Source organism: Saccopteryx bilineata, chromosome 4 (genome assembly GCF_036850765.1).
Source record: "Saccopteryx bilineata isolate mSacBil1 chromosome 4, mSacBil1_pri_phased_curated, whole genome shotgun sequence".
Classification (NCBI taxonomy): domain Eukaryota; kingdom Metazoa; phylum Chordata; class Mammalia; order Chiroptera; family Emballonuridae; genus Saccopteryx; species Saccopteryx bilineata.
In genome coordinates this window covers 240,669,188-240,687,614 of record NC_089493.1, presented here as the reverse complement: position 1 = coordinate 240,687,614, position 18,427 = coordinate 240,669,188, and the positions used below count along the sequence as shown (strand labels likewise).

Sequence of the window (18,427 nt, the reverse complement as noted above, 5' to 3'; positions counted from 1 at the left end):
CTCCCTCTTTGTACTTCAACCAGCTGGAATTGGCCGTAGGACACTCCGCCCCGACCAAACCCACAGGAAACTCCACACCGGCGGGGAACCCTGGTCGGCTCTCGCCAGCTCACACACTCAAGGAATCGTTCCATTTCCCGGCGACCAATCAGCACTCCGCACGCTGCCGCGCCAGCCAATCTAAGCAAAGATAGTAGCTCGTGCCAACTTCTGCTACTAGCATCTCCCCGCCCTCCTTCCCAGCACCCGGTTTGAGCCGGGGGCGTGGCTGGAGGTTCGACCCGCCTTCCCCTCCTAAAGAGCTTGGTGCCTTCCAATTGGCTGCGACCTGCAGAGACTTGACGCCTATTGGCTGCCGCCGCCCGCTACCTCGACGGGCGGGGAAGCTGAGAGAGCTTTAACGCGTCAGTGTTGCGGGAGTAAGGAGTCCTGTCCGGCCTGACGTTTCTGTGCTTGGTACCGCTCCTCGCTTCTTCTCAGGTAGCCATGGTTAGATGCATGGGCAGGTGTACGGGGTCGCGGCGGAAGGGAAGCGGCTTGGAGGGAGGGCGACGAGCGTGCGTCCCGGGAGCCCTACTCGGGTGCGTTTTCCTGGAGCTGTTGCGGAGAGTGGAGTGAGGGCGGGTGTGGGCCTCACAAGTGAGAGCAAACTGCGGGCCGGGGAGGGGACGAGCGATCCGAAGGTAACTCAGGGCTTGCACCTTGTCTCTGCGCTCACCAGGGTAAGGATTTGGACACCGATAAGGCCTCATTTTCTTCATTTGTTACATGGGGGAGGGGCGATCGTAACCTCGCTTCTAGGACCACGGTGAAGCTTCGCGGAGATCACGCTCCCTGGAGGGCACCGCGCTTCTAGGGTTCAGTAGGTGCACAGACAGCATAGGGTCCATCCTTTCTCACGAAGCGTTCACTGAGAGGGTGTTGATGATAAGAACTTTTCCCAGGGCGTACAGGGTGGGGCAAAAGTAAGGTTACAGCGGTGAGTACGCGAAGACAGTTTATTCTTACATTACAATTTATTACTTTATTGTATTAGTTTCCGTATGAACAACCATAAACCTACTTTTGCCCCCACCCTGTATCTTCCGAGTTCGGTGCTAAGTGTATAGACTCATGCAATTCCTCAAGAACTTACTGTTACAGTCACCCTTGTGTTACCATTAAGGAAGGTTACCTGAGCTATTTTGGGTTCCAGAAGCCAAGACAAAATATGACATATTCAGTATGAGTCAGATTTTGAATGTAAAGTCTCTTCTCACCAGTGATTAGTTTTCATTGTTTCACAAAATAGACCTTTAGTCTCTAGGCAAACTCCTCGGGTTGGGATTCTGTTTCCATCATTGACCAGCTGTGTGATCTTGGACCTTAGTTCTTAAGGTCCTTGATGAGGATTAAATAAGATAATACAATTTAAAGTAGCCAGAAGATTGAGCACATAGTAAATTATGGAGGGAAAAAAGCTCTCATTATTTTAAATAAGGGATTAGAGCATTAGGAGCTCAAACATTAACTGATGTCATTAGAATTTAATACTGCCTTAACTGTCGTATAAAGTCTCAACATTGTTGTAAAGCTTGTGCTACAACAAGCCACAGTGAGCACCAAAACAGGAATATTAGTCATTTTGCAGAAGTAGGCTTCCTTGTTGCATACCTGCTACAGCCATTCTCAAAAATGAGAAACTACCATACTTGACTGAGTTGGAAAAGCTAACAACCAGTTCAAGATTGATCGGAAATCATGCATATGCTGAGATTTTTGTTAGGTAGAAAATGTAATTCAATTTACAAGGTTTGGTTTGTGCAACATCTTGGGGGAAGATCTATAGTATGTTAAACTGAAGCTATTCGTATAAATGAAATATCTATTGGTTAATGGATTTTGATGTGAACTTCTTTCACAAGTGAACTCTGACTTAATTATACTACATAAGTACTGATTTTTTTATGCATTCACTTTTTATTAGCAGTTGAGATGTTTGTTATGTTCTATATTTAAATATCACCTTTGACCATTTCACTGTGACCATATATTTGACAAAAATTGGGATTGTATTGATCAAAGACTATGGAACTTAACGGAAATTTTTAACTGAGGAAGCTGCCCACTCTATAATGGCAACCACTATCAACACTAGTGATCACTTAAAAAACATGCGCATATAAAACTTGAACAAAAATGTTATAAAGTAGGGAAAAAATGAAGGTGGACCTTATTCAACACTAATAAACTGTCAAGAACATACAGTCTTTTATATGGAACTGTTAGATCTGATAAGGTTAAGTGGTGCCTGTTCTCTCTGAAATGTAAGTGGTTGAGTTGGAGAGTTTCCTGATATAAGGTCAAGAAAGGTTATAAAAGAGTAAGGAATTCAGAATGGTATTTAAAACATTTTCCTGACGTTCTCCACAGATGGAGATTTCAGTAAGGCATATGGTGTGCTTTCCTTTCCATCAGTGCGAATGCCGTTATATTAGGAGAGTGCCAAGACCTTGATAACTCCAATACTACTGCCTGTTCTTGGTTCTAGAATATTTTTCTAGAGATTCTGTCATGCCAGCCCCCACACGGATAGTTTAGTCAATAACCATTATTTCCTTTTGAACATAAATCTTGAACAAAAATGCATGTAAGAATTAACTGGTTAAATACTTTATTGGCTAAGCAGAACTTTACAAGTTTATGCTTTGTTTTCTCCTTTTCCTACCTCCTATTCCACCGCCCTTAGAGTGACTTATTAATAGAAGTTTCTAATGTTTTAGTTTTTGTTATTGTAGTGAAGTTTACTTGAAAGGTGGAATAAATCAACTTTGAGAGCAAAAACTGGATTATGTCCATTTCTATAGTTCTAGGATCTGGTATATACTAGACTAGATGCTTGGTAAATAAAATAGTGGACCTCTTTGAGAAGTTATTGTGTTTTATTACTGTAATGCAAGTTTTAGTCATTCATAAGCTCAAGGATAATTGATATAAATGACCCTGTCTTAGGTATGTTGAGGTCTTCCATAAGTGATACTAGTAACTCATTGTTCACCATTTTTCTATTTTATTTACTGGGTTCTTACTGCATGCTAGACATAACATTGATCAAGTCACATTCCCTGCTGCAAAAGATTTACAGTTAACATGGGAGAAGATGACAAGTGAATAATCACATTACAGAGTTGCTGTGAGAAAACTGGAGTGTCAGCTAATGTAATTTTTAGGGAACCCAGGAAAGAAGAATAGAAATTAGGCAGTGGAGCTCAGCCACTTTGTAAAAGAGCCCTTAAGCCATAGTAAGTCTGGACTTCATACTGATCAGGAGTGAATGATTACTACGGTAAGCATCATAAAGATTGAGATTCTCATCTTTGTAGGTAGTTTTTATTGCCTACATTTCGTGTGCTGGATTTGCACAGAGATAATGTTGTATGACTTGATTTCTATCAAATATTTTTGAAAAAATTCTCTTATCTGCCAACCACAGGAGCATGGCAGGCAACCTTTGGGTTTAAAGCATATTTATATGCTTAATTTTAATTATAATGATCACAGTAATAGATAAATGAGTTTCTTTTGCAAATTCTAACAATTTATGCCTGTTTACATATAACATATTCTTGAAGACAGTATTTGTACTGGCTATCAAGCTGGCAGTCTGTTGAGTAGAAATGGGATTGATTCCTTACTGGCAGACTTTTTGAATGAGCTCATTCATTTTTAATCTGTACTTACACATTTTGCACCACTTACACAGATTCTAAATTTTCTGTTATTGCGTTTTCTATATATACTTCCCATGTTTCTGAAGTGACATGCCATACCAAAGTATGCCACTCAGAATAAGGATTATTTTGAGCCGAAGGCAGTTAAGCAGTAGCAAATGAAAAAAGAATTTTTTCCTCCACTATCTGCCACCTTTAGTTTTTCGCTCAATGGTTTTCAACCGTGGCTGGATAACAGAATGATCAGTTAGGGGGCTTTTTAAAGGACCTAGATTTCTGTGGCCGACCCCAGAACAGACCACTGAATCAGACTGTCTAGCAGTAGGCCCTGAAATCTAACATCTGAAAACAGTGTCAAAGAAAACTTGAGACAGACAGAAATTAAAGTGGTCAAAGCAAATCTTATTCAAGAACTATTCCAATGGGAAAAAGAAACCTGAGTATAGAACTAGACTTCCTTCTGAATACAACAAAGATAAGTGGGAATTTTTAGCCAAGGAGCAGGGTAGGTGTCACTGAATGGAAAATTACTAAGAGGAAGCACTAAGGATAAAGGGGATTCTGTGTAAATTGACTTGATAGGATTCTTGGGGAAGGCAGGACAGGGGTGAGACTGAGGGTGGAATGAGGAACTTTTTAGGGTGGAGAATTTTCACCAAAGGGATTTAGCAGATTCTATCTAGTTTAATATGTTGAATAATACCTTGTCTTTGGAATTATTAATAATATAGTACTTTTCTTCTTTATATAGTGAAAATTATTGCCTTAAAATTATGAACCATGCTGCCCTGCTGTTTCTAAAAGTCTTCATAGGATCTTTTTCCCTTATACAGTTACCTGAGTCCTGTAACACTTTGTCAAATGCAATAAAATATTGAAAACAATGGAACTCTTAAAAAATTTGAAATTGGCCCTGGCCGGTTGGCTCAGTGGTAGAGCGTCGGCCTAGCGTGCGGAGGACCCGGGTTCGATTCCCGGCCAGGGCACACAGGAGAAGCGCCCATTTGCTTCTCCACCCCTCCGCCGCACTTTCCTCTCTGTCTCTCTCTTCCCCTTCCGCAGCCAAGGCTCCATTGGAGCAAAGATGGCCCGGGCGCTGGGGATGGCTCTGTGGCCTCTGCCTCAGGCGCTAGAGTGGCTCTGGTCGCAACATGGCGACGCCCAGGATGGGCAGAGCATCGCCCCCTGGTGGGCAGAGCCTCGCCCCATGGTGGGCGTGCCGGGTGGATCCCGGTCGGGCGCATGCGGGAGTCTGTCTGACTGTCTCTCCCTGTTTCCAGCTTCATAAAAAAAAAAAAAAAAAAAAAATTGAAATTGTTCAGAGTTTTATAACCATATAAAAGGATGTAAGAAGAGGTGTCCAATTCTGGTTGTCATTTATTAGCTAAAATGAAATGATTTTCATTTGCTAGAATGAATGATTTTCCTAAATCTATCAAATGGTAAAATAAAAAAAATTAGTGGCTGAAATCTAAGGAATTTTTAAGGCTTATAACTTGTGTATTATTTTTGTATTTTGGAAACTGCATTTTTTTCTTTAAATGACCTGGAATTATATAATTTACTCCTTTTTATTAGATTTCATTAGAAAAGGAAAATAGGATTATATTTCATGTTCTTTGAGTGATCTTAATAGCTTAAATTGTGATTTCTCATCCCTGACTATGTGTTATTGTTACTCACCTTGGGTGTGTTTAGAAAAACAAACAAAAACCTGTGCCTAGTTTCCACTCTCAGAGATTCAGATTAGTTGACTAGGGGTGGGGTCCAGGTGTAGGTATCTTTTATAGTTCCCCAGGTGATTCTATTGTGAAGCCACATTTAAAATATCACTGCCTACTGCATCAAATTGTGGTGTTTGCTGATGCTAATCCTGGTCTCTGTGACAGGGAGGGAAATGGAGGGCGTGCCTGATACTGCTGCTTTTGCAACTAAACTGAAAAACACTCTCATTCAGTACCACAGCATTGAAGATGATAAGTGGCGAGTTGCAAAGAAGACGGTAAATTAATTACTTATATTTGGGGTGTATCTTCAGTCTAATGAATTGGTTGATGACTTTTTTCAGAATAGTATGGTAAAGTGCGGACCATAGTTCAGATGGATGTGCACGACAGGTAATTTTGCTGATAAAGTGGGTGGTGTAGCAGCATGTCATAAAGGAAGAAACAGTAATCTTGCACTGCTTTCATTAGTTCTTTAGATATTGGGCGTGAAAATAGACTCTTAGCAACAAGAGCCAAAAGGATAGCCTCTTAAGTCAACGAGTAATAAAATGTCATTGTCAATTCAAGGAAGTATAGTGATTAATGGTTTGGACTAGTTTCAGATATTTTTAAAAGCCTGTGAGGGTGGACATTTAGTATTCTTTTTTACCAGTATGACTTGCCCAAACTATCACATAGCTTATTGTGTTAACAGAGCAAACCCTAGAACTCAGGACTCTTCCAGTTAAGTCCTTTAGCTTTTCTGATATTTAGAATTTCTTGAGGAATTATCAGAAAATAAAAATATAGGGACTAATTCAAGGTAGCACTGTTGTAATATATGTAAAATGTTTAATATTTTAAAAAAGATATGAGCAAGTTCAGAATGAAATATTTAGCATATCTAATGTCTTAGTCTAAATGTGTCAGTAGATAAGATTGGAATAAGGCAGATAATAAAGGCCAATGAGATAGTGCCATCACTGAATCTTCACAGTATTCATGTCACTGTAAACTATTGAAAAATCTGTTTTGGAGGTCTGTTATTTAAGTAAAATATGAAGAACTGTCAGATTCAGAAAAAATTGAAATGTGGATCATTTAATGCAAAGACTAATGCTCTAGACCAGTGGTCCCCAACCCCTGGGCCACAGACCGGTATCAGTCCATGGGCCATTTGGTACCGGTCTACAGAGAAAGAATAAATAACTTACATTATTTTCGTTTTCTTTGTATTTAAGTCTGAATGATGTTTTATTTTTAAAAAATGACCAGATTCCCTCTGTTACATCTGTCTAAGACTCACTCTTGACGCTTGTCTCAGTCAGGTGATACATTTATCCGTCCCACCCTGAAGGCCGTTCCGTGAAAATATTTTCTGACATTAAACCGGTCCGTGGCCCAAAAAAGGTTGGGGACCACAGCTCTAGACTTATGAAATTGTTATTTTTATATCTAGGGTTCTATTTATATCATTATTACCGTACTGTTTTTATTTTTCTAGAGAGAAGTCACAATTTGGAGAAAACCTTCAGAAGAATTTAATGGATATCTGTAAGTAAATTTTAGTGGTTTTATGTAGCTCTTAAGACATTGATTGCTAAACGTTTTATACAAACATCCACCCAAACACACGTACATTGATGATCACTAAATGATCATTGCTAATAAAATTAGGCCTTAGATTTTAAGATTTAAACTTTCTGAGGAGCAAATCACCTTATGAAGTCAAAGCCTATACAATGACCATATCCCTGTGGACCGAGTTTGTAGTGGGGGGATCATAAATAATGATATCAAATGTCTGATAAAATCTTAACTTCTTAGCATAGTTTGAAGATCCTTTTATTATTCTCCTACATTTATGTTTTCAAACATTTAAAAACACAAGGAAATGTTCACCATGCAATCTAAAGTGAATAAAGTGAATATTCAACTGTAAAGCACAACTGTGAGTTGACTTTATATATTTTTATATACATATATATAATACCAAATGTATACCCCTTTATACATTTTAAATATTTCATATATGTTTTATATCTTTATATAAAAAATCTTTAATTTTATATATATATTTATATCTTTTTTTTATATGTTTGGTGTTGTATATATAACACCAAATGTATACCTCTAGATAGCAATTTTATGGGTGATCTTTATTTCCATTTTTTTGGTATTTGCATGTATGTAGTTGACCACAAATTATTCCTTTAACCAGAAAAAAATACTGCTTTTTTAAAGCCAATGGGGATAATTGCCTTGTGTATTTGGAGTGGAGTGTTCACATTCTTGGGACTCAACCCTTTTTAAAATGAAACTGGGATTTATATTCAAAATGTTCTGAAGTGTAATTCCAGGGATAGCATTTCTAGAAAGATGAGTTATACCATATTTATGATGAGAAAAGGGAAATGGGAGTTGGATTGAACATTGTATGCAAGGGTGGAAAGTTGATCCTTCAGATCAGTAATTCCCAGTAGGGATTGACAGTGTAAAAATTGCTAAGTGAGCATTGTGCTTGGTGATTTGAAAGGACTTCATACGGGTGCTAATATTTGAGGAAGGATTGGTATTTCTTAGGGAATGGAGGACTGAGTCACTTCAGGCAGAGGGAATTGCACCTACTACATACACACAGATGGGAAACACTTCAAGAAGTTTGTTTTGGGAGGTAGAAGTTGTGTTTGTATAGCTGGATCATAACATACACTGCTCACAGAAATTAGGGATACTTCAAAATGAATATGAAGCTATAAAATGTCCCCTAATTTTTGTGAGCAATATATCAGGGTGAAGAGAACATACATCCGCAGTTTTGAATGCTAAACTAAGGAATTCAGTATGGCACTTACCCTCTGTTCAACCTCCACCCCTACCTCCATGTCCTCAAAGGATTTTTAAATTTACGCTAATAACATTGTGAAATAACATTATGAAATGAGCATGGAGAGTTCAGACAAGAAATGTTACCCTGGGAGTCCATGGCTAGCTTCTTGAGGTTCTCCTAAGATTGTATAAAATGTTCTGTATCAGTATATATATTCCTGGGAAGACATCTGTAGCTTTTATCCAGTTCTTAAAGATGTGATCAGAAGAGCTAGAACCGATGCAGGGTTGAGTTGGACATGGAGTGCACAAACTAAACGCAAAGGATGGGGATTGAAAAGGGCAAATGAATGTGAAAGAGATTCAATGTTAATGATGGTGATGACATTTGTTGATAGAACCAAGATACTGTTCTAAGCACTTTACATGTAGGAAATCATCGTGTTAAAATATGGTGACTTCTTAATTCTCACTATTGGAATGGGGTTAAGAGAAAAAGAAGAGTCAAAAGTTGAATCCTAGATTTCTGATTTGAGTGACTGGATTAATTTTATTACCCTATCCTCACCTTCCTACCCTGAGTTAGAGAACACGGGAAGAGCAGATTTAGGATGAGGGAGATAAGTTATAACTTGAAATATTTGTACAATGATAAAACAGCTTCAGATGCTTTAAAGAAAACAAATAAAAGATCCTCCAAAATGTTGCTGATAGAATTAAAGCTGGTCTGTCTCTCATTTCTTCTCTTTTCTTTCCTCCCTAAAGGTAATTGCTACCTTAACATTGTGGGTATTATTTCTGCTTTTAATTTTTTCCATTTAATACCTTTTTCGGGAGTTAGCCATGTAGAACTGTTCTCTCACATCTATATGAATATACCACACAATGTGTTTATCTTTTTACAAATTTGCTGACTGATAACTTTTTAGGTTATAGTCAATTCTTCCCTATAAGTACAATGCTGTAGTATTGGTATAGATTTCCTACACATGAGTGATTTTGTTTGGGTATGTTCGTAGGTCTTAGGGATATAATTTATTCAATTCTATTAGACATTCTCAAACTGCTCTCTGAAGTGGTGGTAGCAATTTGAGAGTTCTCATTCCTTTCCATTTAATATTTGTTATTAAGTTTATAATTTCTACCAAGCTGAGGGATATGAGATGGAATCTTGTTAGTATTCAGTTGATTGTGAGTGAAGTTGAGCATCTTTTCTAAATTATTGACATTTCAGGTCAATCTTAACATGTGCTTTGCCCATCTTTAGATTGTCTTTTTTCCACTGGTTTATAGAAATTAGTTACATGTCCTGTTTAATAATTATATGTCTTAAAAATGTTGCACATATCTTCTTCCATTCAATGACTAGCTTTTAAAGAAATTACTTATTTTGTCATTTGTGATATGCAAGTTTTAAATTTTAACCATCTTGTATTGTTTATATTTTTGTGTATTTGATGTATTTAAAAATCCCCCTGCATCCTGAGGTCACAAAGATGGTCATTTTTATATTTTTCTCAAAGTTTAAAAGTTTTGCATTTTAGCCTGACCAGTCGGTGGCACAGTGGATAGAGCGTCGGACTGGGATGTGGAGGACCCAGGTTCGAGACCCTGAGGTCGCCAGCTTGAGCGCGGGCTCATCTGGTTTGAGCAAAGCTCACCAGCTTGGATCCAAGGTCGCTGGCTCGAGCAAGGGGTTACGTGGTCTGCTGAAGGCCCACGGTCAAGGCACATATGAGCAAGCAATCAATGAACAACTAAGGTGTTGCAACGAAAAACTGATGATTGATGCTTCTCATCTCTCTTCGTTCCTGTCTGTCTGTCTGTCCCTATTTATCCCTCTCTCTGACTCTCTATCTCTGTAAAAAAAAAAAAAGTTTTGCATTTTACATAGCAGTCTTTACTGTATCTGGAATTAATTGTTTTGAATGGTGTGAAGTAGGGGCTCAGTTTTTATTTTCTCTATTAGGGTAACTAGTGAATCCAAGCACCATTTATGGAATAATACATCCTTTCCCCACTGAAATGTAATGCTACCTTACAAATATGTCAAGTTTCAGTATTCATGAGTCAATCCTGAGTGTTATATTCCTGGGTGATCTATTTTTCTATTCCTAATAAAAAGTTCTTAAAAGTCAAGGCAAAAATGTGTGTATACTAATAACATGTTAATGCATATCTGAGAAAAGAATAGCATACAAAATAAATGGAAGTATTTATAGTGTTGTGCAGACTGGCCACATCATGACCAGATGGTACTTTACTATGTTCATGGTAATGCATAATGTAGTCTTCAATGTCTTATTAGATTTGAGGACAAAGAGTATATCCTGATAAAATAATAGATAGAACTTAATTTTTCAGAAAAGTTGTTGGGATTTCCCTTTTACTAGATCTTCAATAACTTTTATTCTTTTTGAAGTTGGTTCTGAACTGCAAGGACATGCTGAAATTTTTTACTTTAATATTTTTTTCTCCAGTTTCAAAGCCCAAGGTGTTATAGATGATATTGTCAATGGTGTAATGGACCACATACGCCCAGGTCCCTGTCGCTTGGATTGGGACAGCTTAATGACTTCCTTGGACATTTTGGAGCACTTTGAAGAGGTATTGGTTTAGAAACGTTACTTCAGATTGTGTGTGTGTGTGCATGAGAGAGAGAGTGCACTTACATGTGGGTGTGAGCACGTGTACACACTGCATTCATTGTTTTCAGAATAAGCAGTCAAGGCAAAGCTCTTATAGGGGAGCCCTTGCTGCCTTTGAAGGGACTCAAGTTTTCTCATGTTACCTAATGGGTGTCAGTCAGAACTGAGTTTGCTTTCCATAGCAGATCTACCCTTGCTGCTTAAGAAAATCATCAGTGTCTTTAGCTGTGGGACTTTACATGAGGTTCTGAAATCTAAAATTCTGAAAACACCACTTTTATGGTCAGGTTTCCAGGTAAATTGTATTTAAGTTTTCTATTGATATCAAGCCAAAATCAATGACCAAGGATAAAAATGCCACCCTCGACAGTAGAGAATTATGTAACTGAAGTGGCTTGCTCTCTTTTTCTGCTTTTATTCAGTTCTTGCAGTGTGTTTGAATTTTTTTATTGAACCATATTGTATTTTAAGTCAAAGTATTTGTGGATTTTATCTTAATCACCTAGAGTCCACACCTACTTCCATGTTGATATCATACAGGATACTAAATTAGAGATTTGAACACGGAGTAACTTATCTCTCATGTTTTGATTATACATCTTCTTCGTGTGCATACAGCAGCAATGAGACCTAAACCTGTCAGGATCACTGTAAAAATTATTACTACTAATGACAATACACTTTAAATGAGTATTAGTTTTTTGCTGGAGATGAACTTACGATAGATGAGTCTCTGTGTGTGACCCTATAGTAGTAACACTTGTTAGCTTTTCTCTTTCAGAATTGCTGTGTCATGCGCTACACTACTGCTGGTCAGCTTTGGAACATCATTTCCCCAAGGGAGTTTGTTGATTTCTCCTACACTGTGGACTATAAAGGAGGGCTTTTATCTTGTGGTAATGATCTCAAAACTTTATACTTTCTTTTCATTTGTTTAAAACAATTGAGTTTTCTAGGCAAGATAGGTTTTTATAATTATTTTATAATCATGAGGCTTTGTGTGCAAATGCTGAACCCTAGGAATTAAAATAATATCAAGAAGGGTTCTGAAATCTTTCTAAGTGTTTATTTCCAGTTGCATGGTGTCCTCTAGGCCACAGCTAACAAACATGGATCGCATGGCTGCCTCTAAGAAAGAGATCCAGTAAATGAAAAGCAGCTTCTTAGTCATATACGTGGAAAAAATAGACTTGGTATGCATTAGAATAGTTTTCCTTTCTTGAGTTCTGTAATATTCTTTTTTCAAAATTAAAAATACTGCTATTAGAAGGCTCTTGCTTTCTAAGATATATGTACAGGTAAATTATTATGTTTTCTGTATATACTGGAGTTGGCAGTTGTAGTTAAACATCTACTTCTTTATTTTTCACCATTAGTACCAAAGTTGGATATGGTAGTGCCTGTGGGGAGTGGTGGTACCATAGGCTTGATTATTAGCACCTTGAAGCTTAGATGCTGCAACCAAGATTTTAGTTTTCAAGGAGTTATCACGATGACATGATGTCATCTATTATGAATGGATTAGAACTCCCCATTACCTATCTACCAGCCCGTCAGAATATTGCTTGGTAACTTTTTTTTTTCTTCCATGGGCCCTCTACAGGGATAAAAAATATATATATTTAAATAAGAAATCTAAATAATAATTTTAAGTGAGAGTGTTAGACTTATGTCAGTCATTACTACTAACAGTGGTTGTTTTTTTTTAATTGCCTTGCAGGGATAAGTCTTGACTGGAGTGAAAAGAGACCAGAATTTGTTCGTGGATACAACCATCCCTGTGGTTGGTTTTGTGTTCCACTTAAGGACAATGCAAACCAGAGTCTTTTGACAGGCTATATTCAGACGGATCTGCGTGGGATGATTCCTCAGTCTGCAGTAGATACTGCCATGGCAAGCACTTTAATCAACTTCTATGGTGATTTACGGAAAGCGTTACAAAAGGCATAATATGTTTGAACTTGTTATGCTATGGTCCCCTGAATCAACTCATTCTCTCAGCTCGATAGCCTGTAAAAATCATTACCTTTTCCTCTCTTCTTTATAGCTTGTTGAAAAATTTGAGATGTTTTTCGGTTATTTTATTCCTAAAGTAAATAGTTATCTTAGGACATTTTAGTTTAGTTATTTGCACATTGTTTGGTGTGGCAGTGTGCCTTGAAATGGAGAGTATGACAGAAATCCACCAAGAAGTAGTTCTTTGACCAAACTCTTAAGAAATTGAATAGTGCCTCAGTATGAATTTTTTGGCTGCTTGGAAATTTGAGAAAGCATAAGCTTCAAGCTATTTGGTTAAAATTGTGTAGGTTAGAGCTTTATGAATATTTTGTAAAAGTTTTAATTTTTTTGGAAGTTAAATATTAGTGCTTTTCTTTTGGTATGCTCTATGAGTTTGCCAATATCTTAGATTAAAGAAAAGGCTCTTCTAACCTGACCAGGTGGTGGCACAGTGGATAGAGCATTGGACTGGGATGCAGAGGACCCAGGTTTGAAACCCCAAGGTTGCTGGCTTGAGCACAGGCTCATCAGCTTGAGCCCAAGGTCGCTGGCTTGAGCACGGGTTCCCTCACTCTGCTATAGCCCCCCGGTCAAGGCACATATGAGAAAGCAAACAATAAACAACTAAGGTGCTGCAATGAAGAATTAATGCTTCTCTTCTCTCGCCCTTCCTCTCTGTCTGTCCCTGCCTGTTCCTCTCTCTGTCTCTGTCACACACACAAAAAAGGCTCTTTATTTTATAGAAATGAACTTCATTGTCAGTTGACTTGCACTGCTTTAAGTATTGAAAAGATCAGATATAAGAAGTGGGTATATATTATAGTAACTAGAGTTTCAAATCAAATGCAATTCAATTTTGATACCTAGATAGCATTATTTTTTGGAAATCTTTAAAAATATAGCTGTAGCTTTATTTGCATTTATTTTTGGAGTCTTAAAACATTTCTGCATGAATAAAACAGTACAAAAAAACTGCCAGATATGTTCTGGAGACACCACACTGATTGGGCAGTAGTCTGGGTTGTATGAAGTGGCTGGTGGTATTCTGTATTTAGCAACAGGAAATCATCTCTCTAGAAGGTCAGATTGAATGAATGTTCTGTGCATGTTTCAGTTTTAAAAGTGTCACTCAACTCAAAGTTATTACTAACTATTTCATAAATGATTGTGATGTAACTTTTATCTGGAACTAACAGACTCACTCAACTCAAAGTATATATTACTAACTACTTCATAAACAATTGTGATGTAACTTTTATCTGGAACTATAACAGACACATTCAGAAATTTATCCAAATGCCCAAATGAGTCCTTTTATAACTAGAATGGACTATAATAGGTCCCTTGATTCTATAGCTGCCTTAAATGAATCTACCTAAATGATTTTAACATTCCAAATGACTCTTTAACTTTTGAACTGTCCACCTAGTTTACTTCTAAAATGAGAACTTGAGGCAACTTAGTGCGTCCAGGCAAATTTTTGTATGTGTTTATGTATGTATTTATGTACATATCTTGAGATCTGTTTCATTGTTCAATGTGAGTTATTTCTGTGTCATTACTGTTTTTTTCTTTTTTTGGTTAATGTGGGGTAAAATTAGCTCTGGGAATACATGCTAGGTAGGCCACAAAAAGCACAAGAGCCTGTAGTAGTTCAAGTACATGAAGGACTGATCTGTGTTTTCATTATTGTCTTTCCTTGAGTGTGAAGAAAGCATAAGTCATAGTTTCTCAGACCCATTTTGATAAAGTAAAAAAAAATAGAGTTGGTTTTTCTGTTTATTTATTTTCTTTGCTATTAGCAACGATGTATTGAATATAAAAAAAAATGGTTGTAGTGCTGTAATATCCATAGTGACTAAGGTCACAGTTTGTAGACCAAAAATAGTTTGTTTCAAAATCTGACAGAATCAATGCATAAATGATCCTGTTTTCTTAATTTGAAATTTATTAATCAGTTTTTTTCTAAATTGACTCTTAACTTTGAGTTGCTAGATTTCTCCCCTACTTTTTTCTTCTTGTAATAGGAAAACTCAGTAATTTAATTTTTCATTTCCCATGGAAATTGTTAGTTAATTTTGACTTTTTGTATGTTTTCATTTGGATTTATTGGTATTATTTTTCACTCACAAATTTATTAGATGCCTTAATTAGTAAATCAGGAAAGTATAGAATTTTAAGTTGGAGATTATTTTCCATTATAGGTGGTTTTTAATTGAATTTATTGGAGTGACATTGGTTAACATAATTATATAGGATTTATATGCCCAGCTCCACAACACATCTCTCACACCATATTGTATGTTCACCACCCCAAAAAGTCAAGTCTTCCGTCACCATTTATCCCCCCTTTACCCATTAGACTAGGAAGTTTCTTATATTCTACTATTCTAAAATGGTGAAATACTAACAAATGTTCAATTATAAGGTGCCCAGATTGGGTGAAGGGACTTGTAACACTGGTGTACATAAGGGCTATTATTGCTTGATCTGGGTGTCCACTCTCAGTTACTCTAATGCTCCTCTTGTTCTTTTTCAATTTATTCCTCCCATTACTGATTACATAACCCACTGTTTGCTGTGGATCCATTATAGGTAAAAGGATACTCATGGAAAATTTTTTATTGCAATATTGAGTCGTATGAACTGAAAAATTATATTTGAATTACCTAAAATTTATATGCAACTACTAGATGGCACTTTAGATCTGCTGGGCTTTAGCTGTGTACTTAAAAACAAACAGCAGCTTTACTGAGATATAATTTACATCCTATACAATTTACCAGTGGTAGGTATATAGTCCAGTGATACTTGAATACATTTATCCAGTTTTAGAACACTTTCGTCTCCCAAAAAGATCTCTTCCCCTGTTTGCAGACCTAACCAAAGTTTAGCACAGTTGCTAGTGTATAGATGATGAAAAAGGTTAGGGTAGGTTTTATTTGGTTTTGTTTTTAGTATTAGAGGTGTATTTGAATCTAAGCTCAGGAACACTGTGTTAATAGATTAAAATATGTTATCTCAAATAACATAGTGATAACAAAAATTTAATGATGTAGGATGGGATTAATAAATCCACTGTTTCTATAGCAGTGCAGAATAGAAAAATAATGTGAAGCCATATGTCATTTCACAATTTCTAACAGCAACATTTAAAAAGTAAGAAGTAACTGGAGTTAATTTTTTTTATTATTAAGTGAGAGGCAGGAAGGCAGAGAGACTCCAGCATGCACCTGGGATCCACCTGGCAAGCTCCCTACAGGGGGATGCTCCACTCATTTGGGTCGCTGCTCCATTGCTTGGCAACTGGATTATTTTAGTGCCTGAGGTGAGGCCATGGAGCCATCCTCAGCACACAGGGCCAAACTCGAACCACTGGAGCCATGGCTGCAGGAGGGGAGGGGTGGAGAAGCAAATGGTTGCTACTCCTGTGTGCCCTGACTGGGAATTGAACCCAGGACTTCACATGCCAGGCTAATGCTCTACTGCTGAGTTAACTGGCCAGGGCCACTGGAGTTCATTTTACTAATATAAATCATTTAGTAGATCCAAAATATTATCATTTCAACATGTAATCAATATTAAAAATCATTAAGATACCTTACATTTTTCTTTTGTTCTGATTCTTTGAAATCTGGTGTGTATTTTACTAATTTGGACAGGCCACATTTTAAGTGCTCATTTTCCATATGAGGCCTGTTATTGAATAGCATAGCCCTATAGTGTGTGTATTTATTAGTTACTCTGTAATATGGAGATGGAGTTGAGAATTTCATGGAATTACTCTTAAATACAAAGTATTTTCTGATTTCTGGAGCCTTTAGTGCTTGCTAACTGGGGCCTTCTGAACATTAGAAATTAATCAGTTAATAGTTGTCAATAAAATAAAAGTTATAGCCCCTAAAAGTTTCCTTTAAAGATAACTTTTCCTAGGGCAGTTAATGAAAATGTGATCTGCCTTATTATGTGGTTGTTTGTCTAGCTTATAGCTAGTTTTTATTAGAAATGTATATGCAGGAATACTTGGCATAGTACTGTTTTTAGTACATAGTGCCTATTTTTTTAAGGACATTAATTTCATACAAGAAAATAATTTATCGTGATACTTTTGCATGACATTCTGTTGATAACTTAAGTCTTGAAGTTTGACATAATCAGCATAAATGGTTATGAGAATTTAGATTTTTACAAGTATGTATGATAGAAACTTCTAGAGTATTAAAGAGATTGTAAATGGTAAATCTCATTTCATTGTTCATTGAGGTTGGATATATTTGAAATTGTAGACTTCTATGTCTGAAATTATCTCCCCGTAAAAAAAGCTTTTAAGCATGTGTAATTCCCTTTGGTACAAAATACAGGTTTTACCTGTTTACTCAAGAGCACATCAGCATCTTTAAAATATGTGTTAAAATCCACTGTCTTAATTTAGTGGGAGTTATAGCTATCCTGACCCTATGGATAAATTAACAGAACCCAGAGAAGGTTAGGGAATTGATCAGATTTCTGTTAGAACCTGTGTTGTAAAATTACCTGTCTGATGTATCTCCCATGTCTTTCTTATTCAACTTCTAGAGGTAGGATGGTGGGATCTGAGCATGGAAGAAACATTACGTTAGTCCCAGAACACAGGAAGTTGGAATTATAATTTCTTCATTATTTTGTTGGTTCCAAAGATTTTTACATGTATAATTAAATAAAAATTCATCTCTTGCGATTATTTCTGGGTGTTTTTTTGTTTGTTTGTTTGTTTGTTTGTTTTTATTAAGTGAGAAGTGGGGAGGCAGAGTGACAGACTCCTGCATGTGCCCTAACTGGGATCTACCCAGCAAGCCCCCTACCTGGCCATGCTCTGCCCATCTGGGGCCATTGCTCTTTTGCTCATCAACCAAGCTATTTTAACTTCTGAGGTGAGGCCATGGAGCCATCCTCAGCGCCATCTTGCTCCAACTGAGCCATGGCTGCAGGAGGGGAAAAGGGAGCTAGAAGAGAAAGGGGGAGGAGTGGAAAAGCAGATGGTCACTTCTCTTGTGTGCCCTGACCAGGAATTGAACCCAGGAGAAACATACATCAGGCCAATGCTCTACCACTGAGCCAACTGGCCCGGGTCTTCCTGCAATTCAATAAAAGCTATACTATATATAGATTTTATTTTAAGATGTTTGTAATTCTTTTATGAGCCAATCTATAAAACTAGAACTCTTATTAAACTAAGATCATATGTTAATATAAATAAAATGCATATGTATATTTTTTAAGTTGCTATGAAATATATCAGAATAAAATTTCTCAACCCTTGTAATTTATCATTGATGCTGTCTAAGTTGCTTTAACCTTAAGTACTGACAAATGGTTTCATATATCTGAACTTAAAGCATGTAATTTGATTTTCTGAACTCTTCCAAAAGTATACATATAAACTGGAAAATAAAGATTAATCATGCACAGAGCTAACCTCCCACCAATGTTTCATATACTGTTAGCTATATTACTTCTGATTCTTGATTTGCTGCTATATAGCCAAGATGATGATGGA

The 18,427-nt window shown here is 37.0% G+C and overlaps 1 protein-coding gene across 2 annotated transcripts; it reads left to right on the top strand.

The window, feature by feature from the left end:
• Positions 1–374: 374 nt before the first annotated feature.
• On the top strand, positions 375–18,193 carry STARD4 (StAR related lipid transfer domain containing 4). Of its 2 annotated transcripts, XM_066274027.1 has the most exons (6): positions 375–480; positions 5,600–5,712; positions 6,921–6,970; positions 10,726–10,852; positions 11,675–11,789; positions 12,614–18,193. In XM_066274027.1, exons 2-6 carry the CDS (start codon positions 5,608–5,610, stop codon positions 12,841–12,843), a joined length of 627 nt encoding a protein of 208 aa, XP_066130124.1. In that variant the 5' UTR covers positions 375–480; positions 5,600–5,607; the 3' UTR covers positions 12,844–18,193. The 2 variants fall into 2 exon arrangements, with proteins under 2 accessions (XP_066130124.1, XP_066130125.1); XM_066274028.1 differs by lacking the exon at positions 5,600–5,712 and having other exon boundaries at positions 397–480.
• The last annotated feature ends 234 nt before the right edge of the window (positions 18,194–18,427 follow it).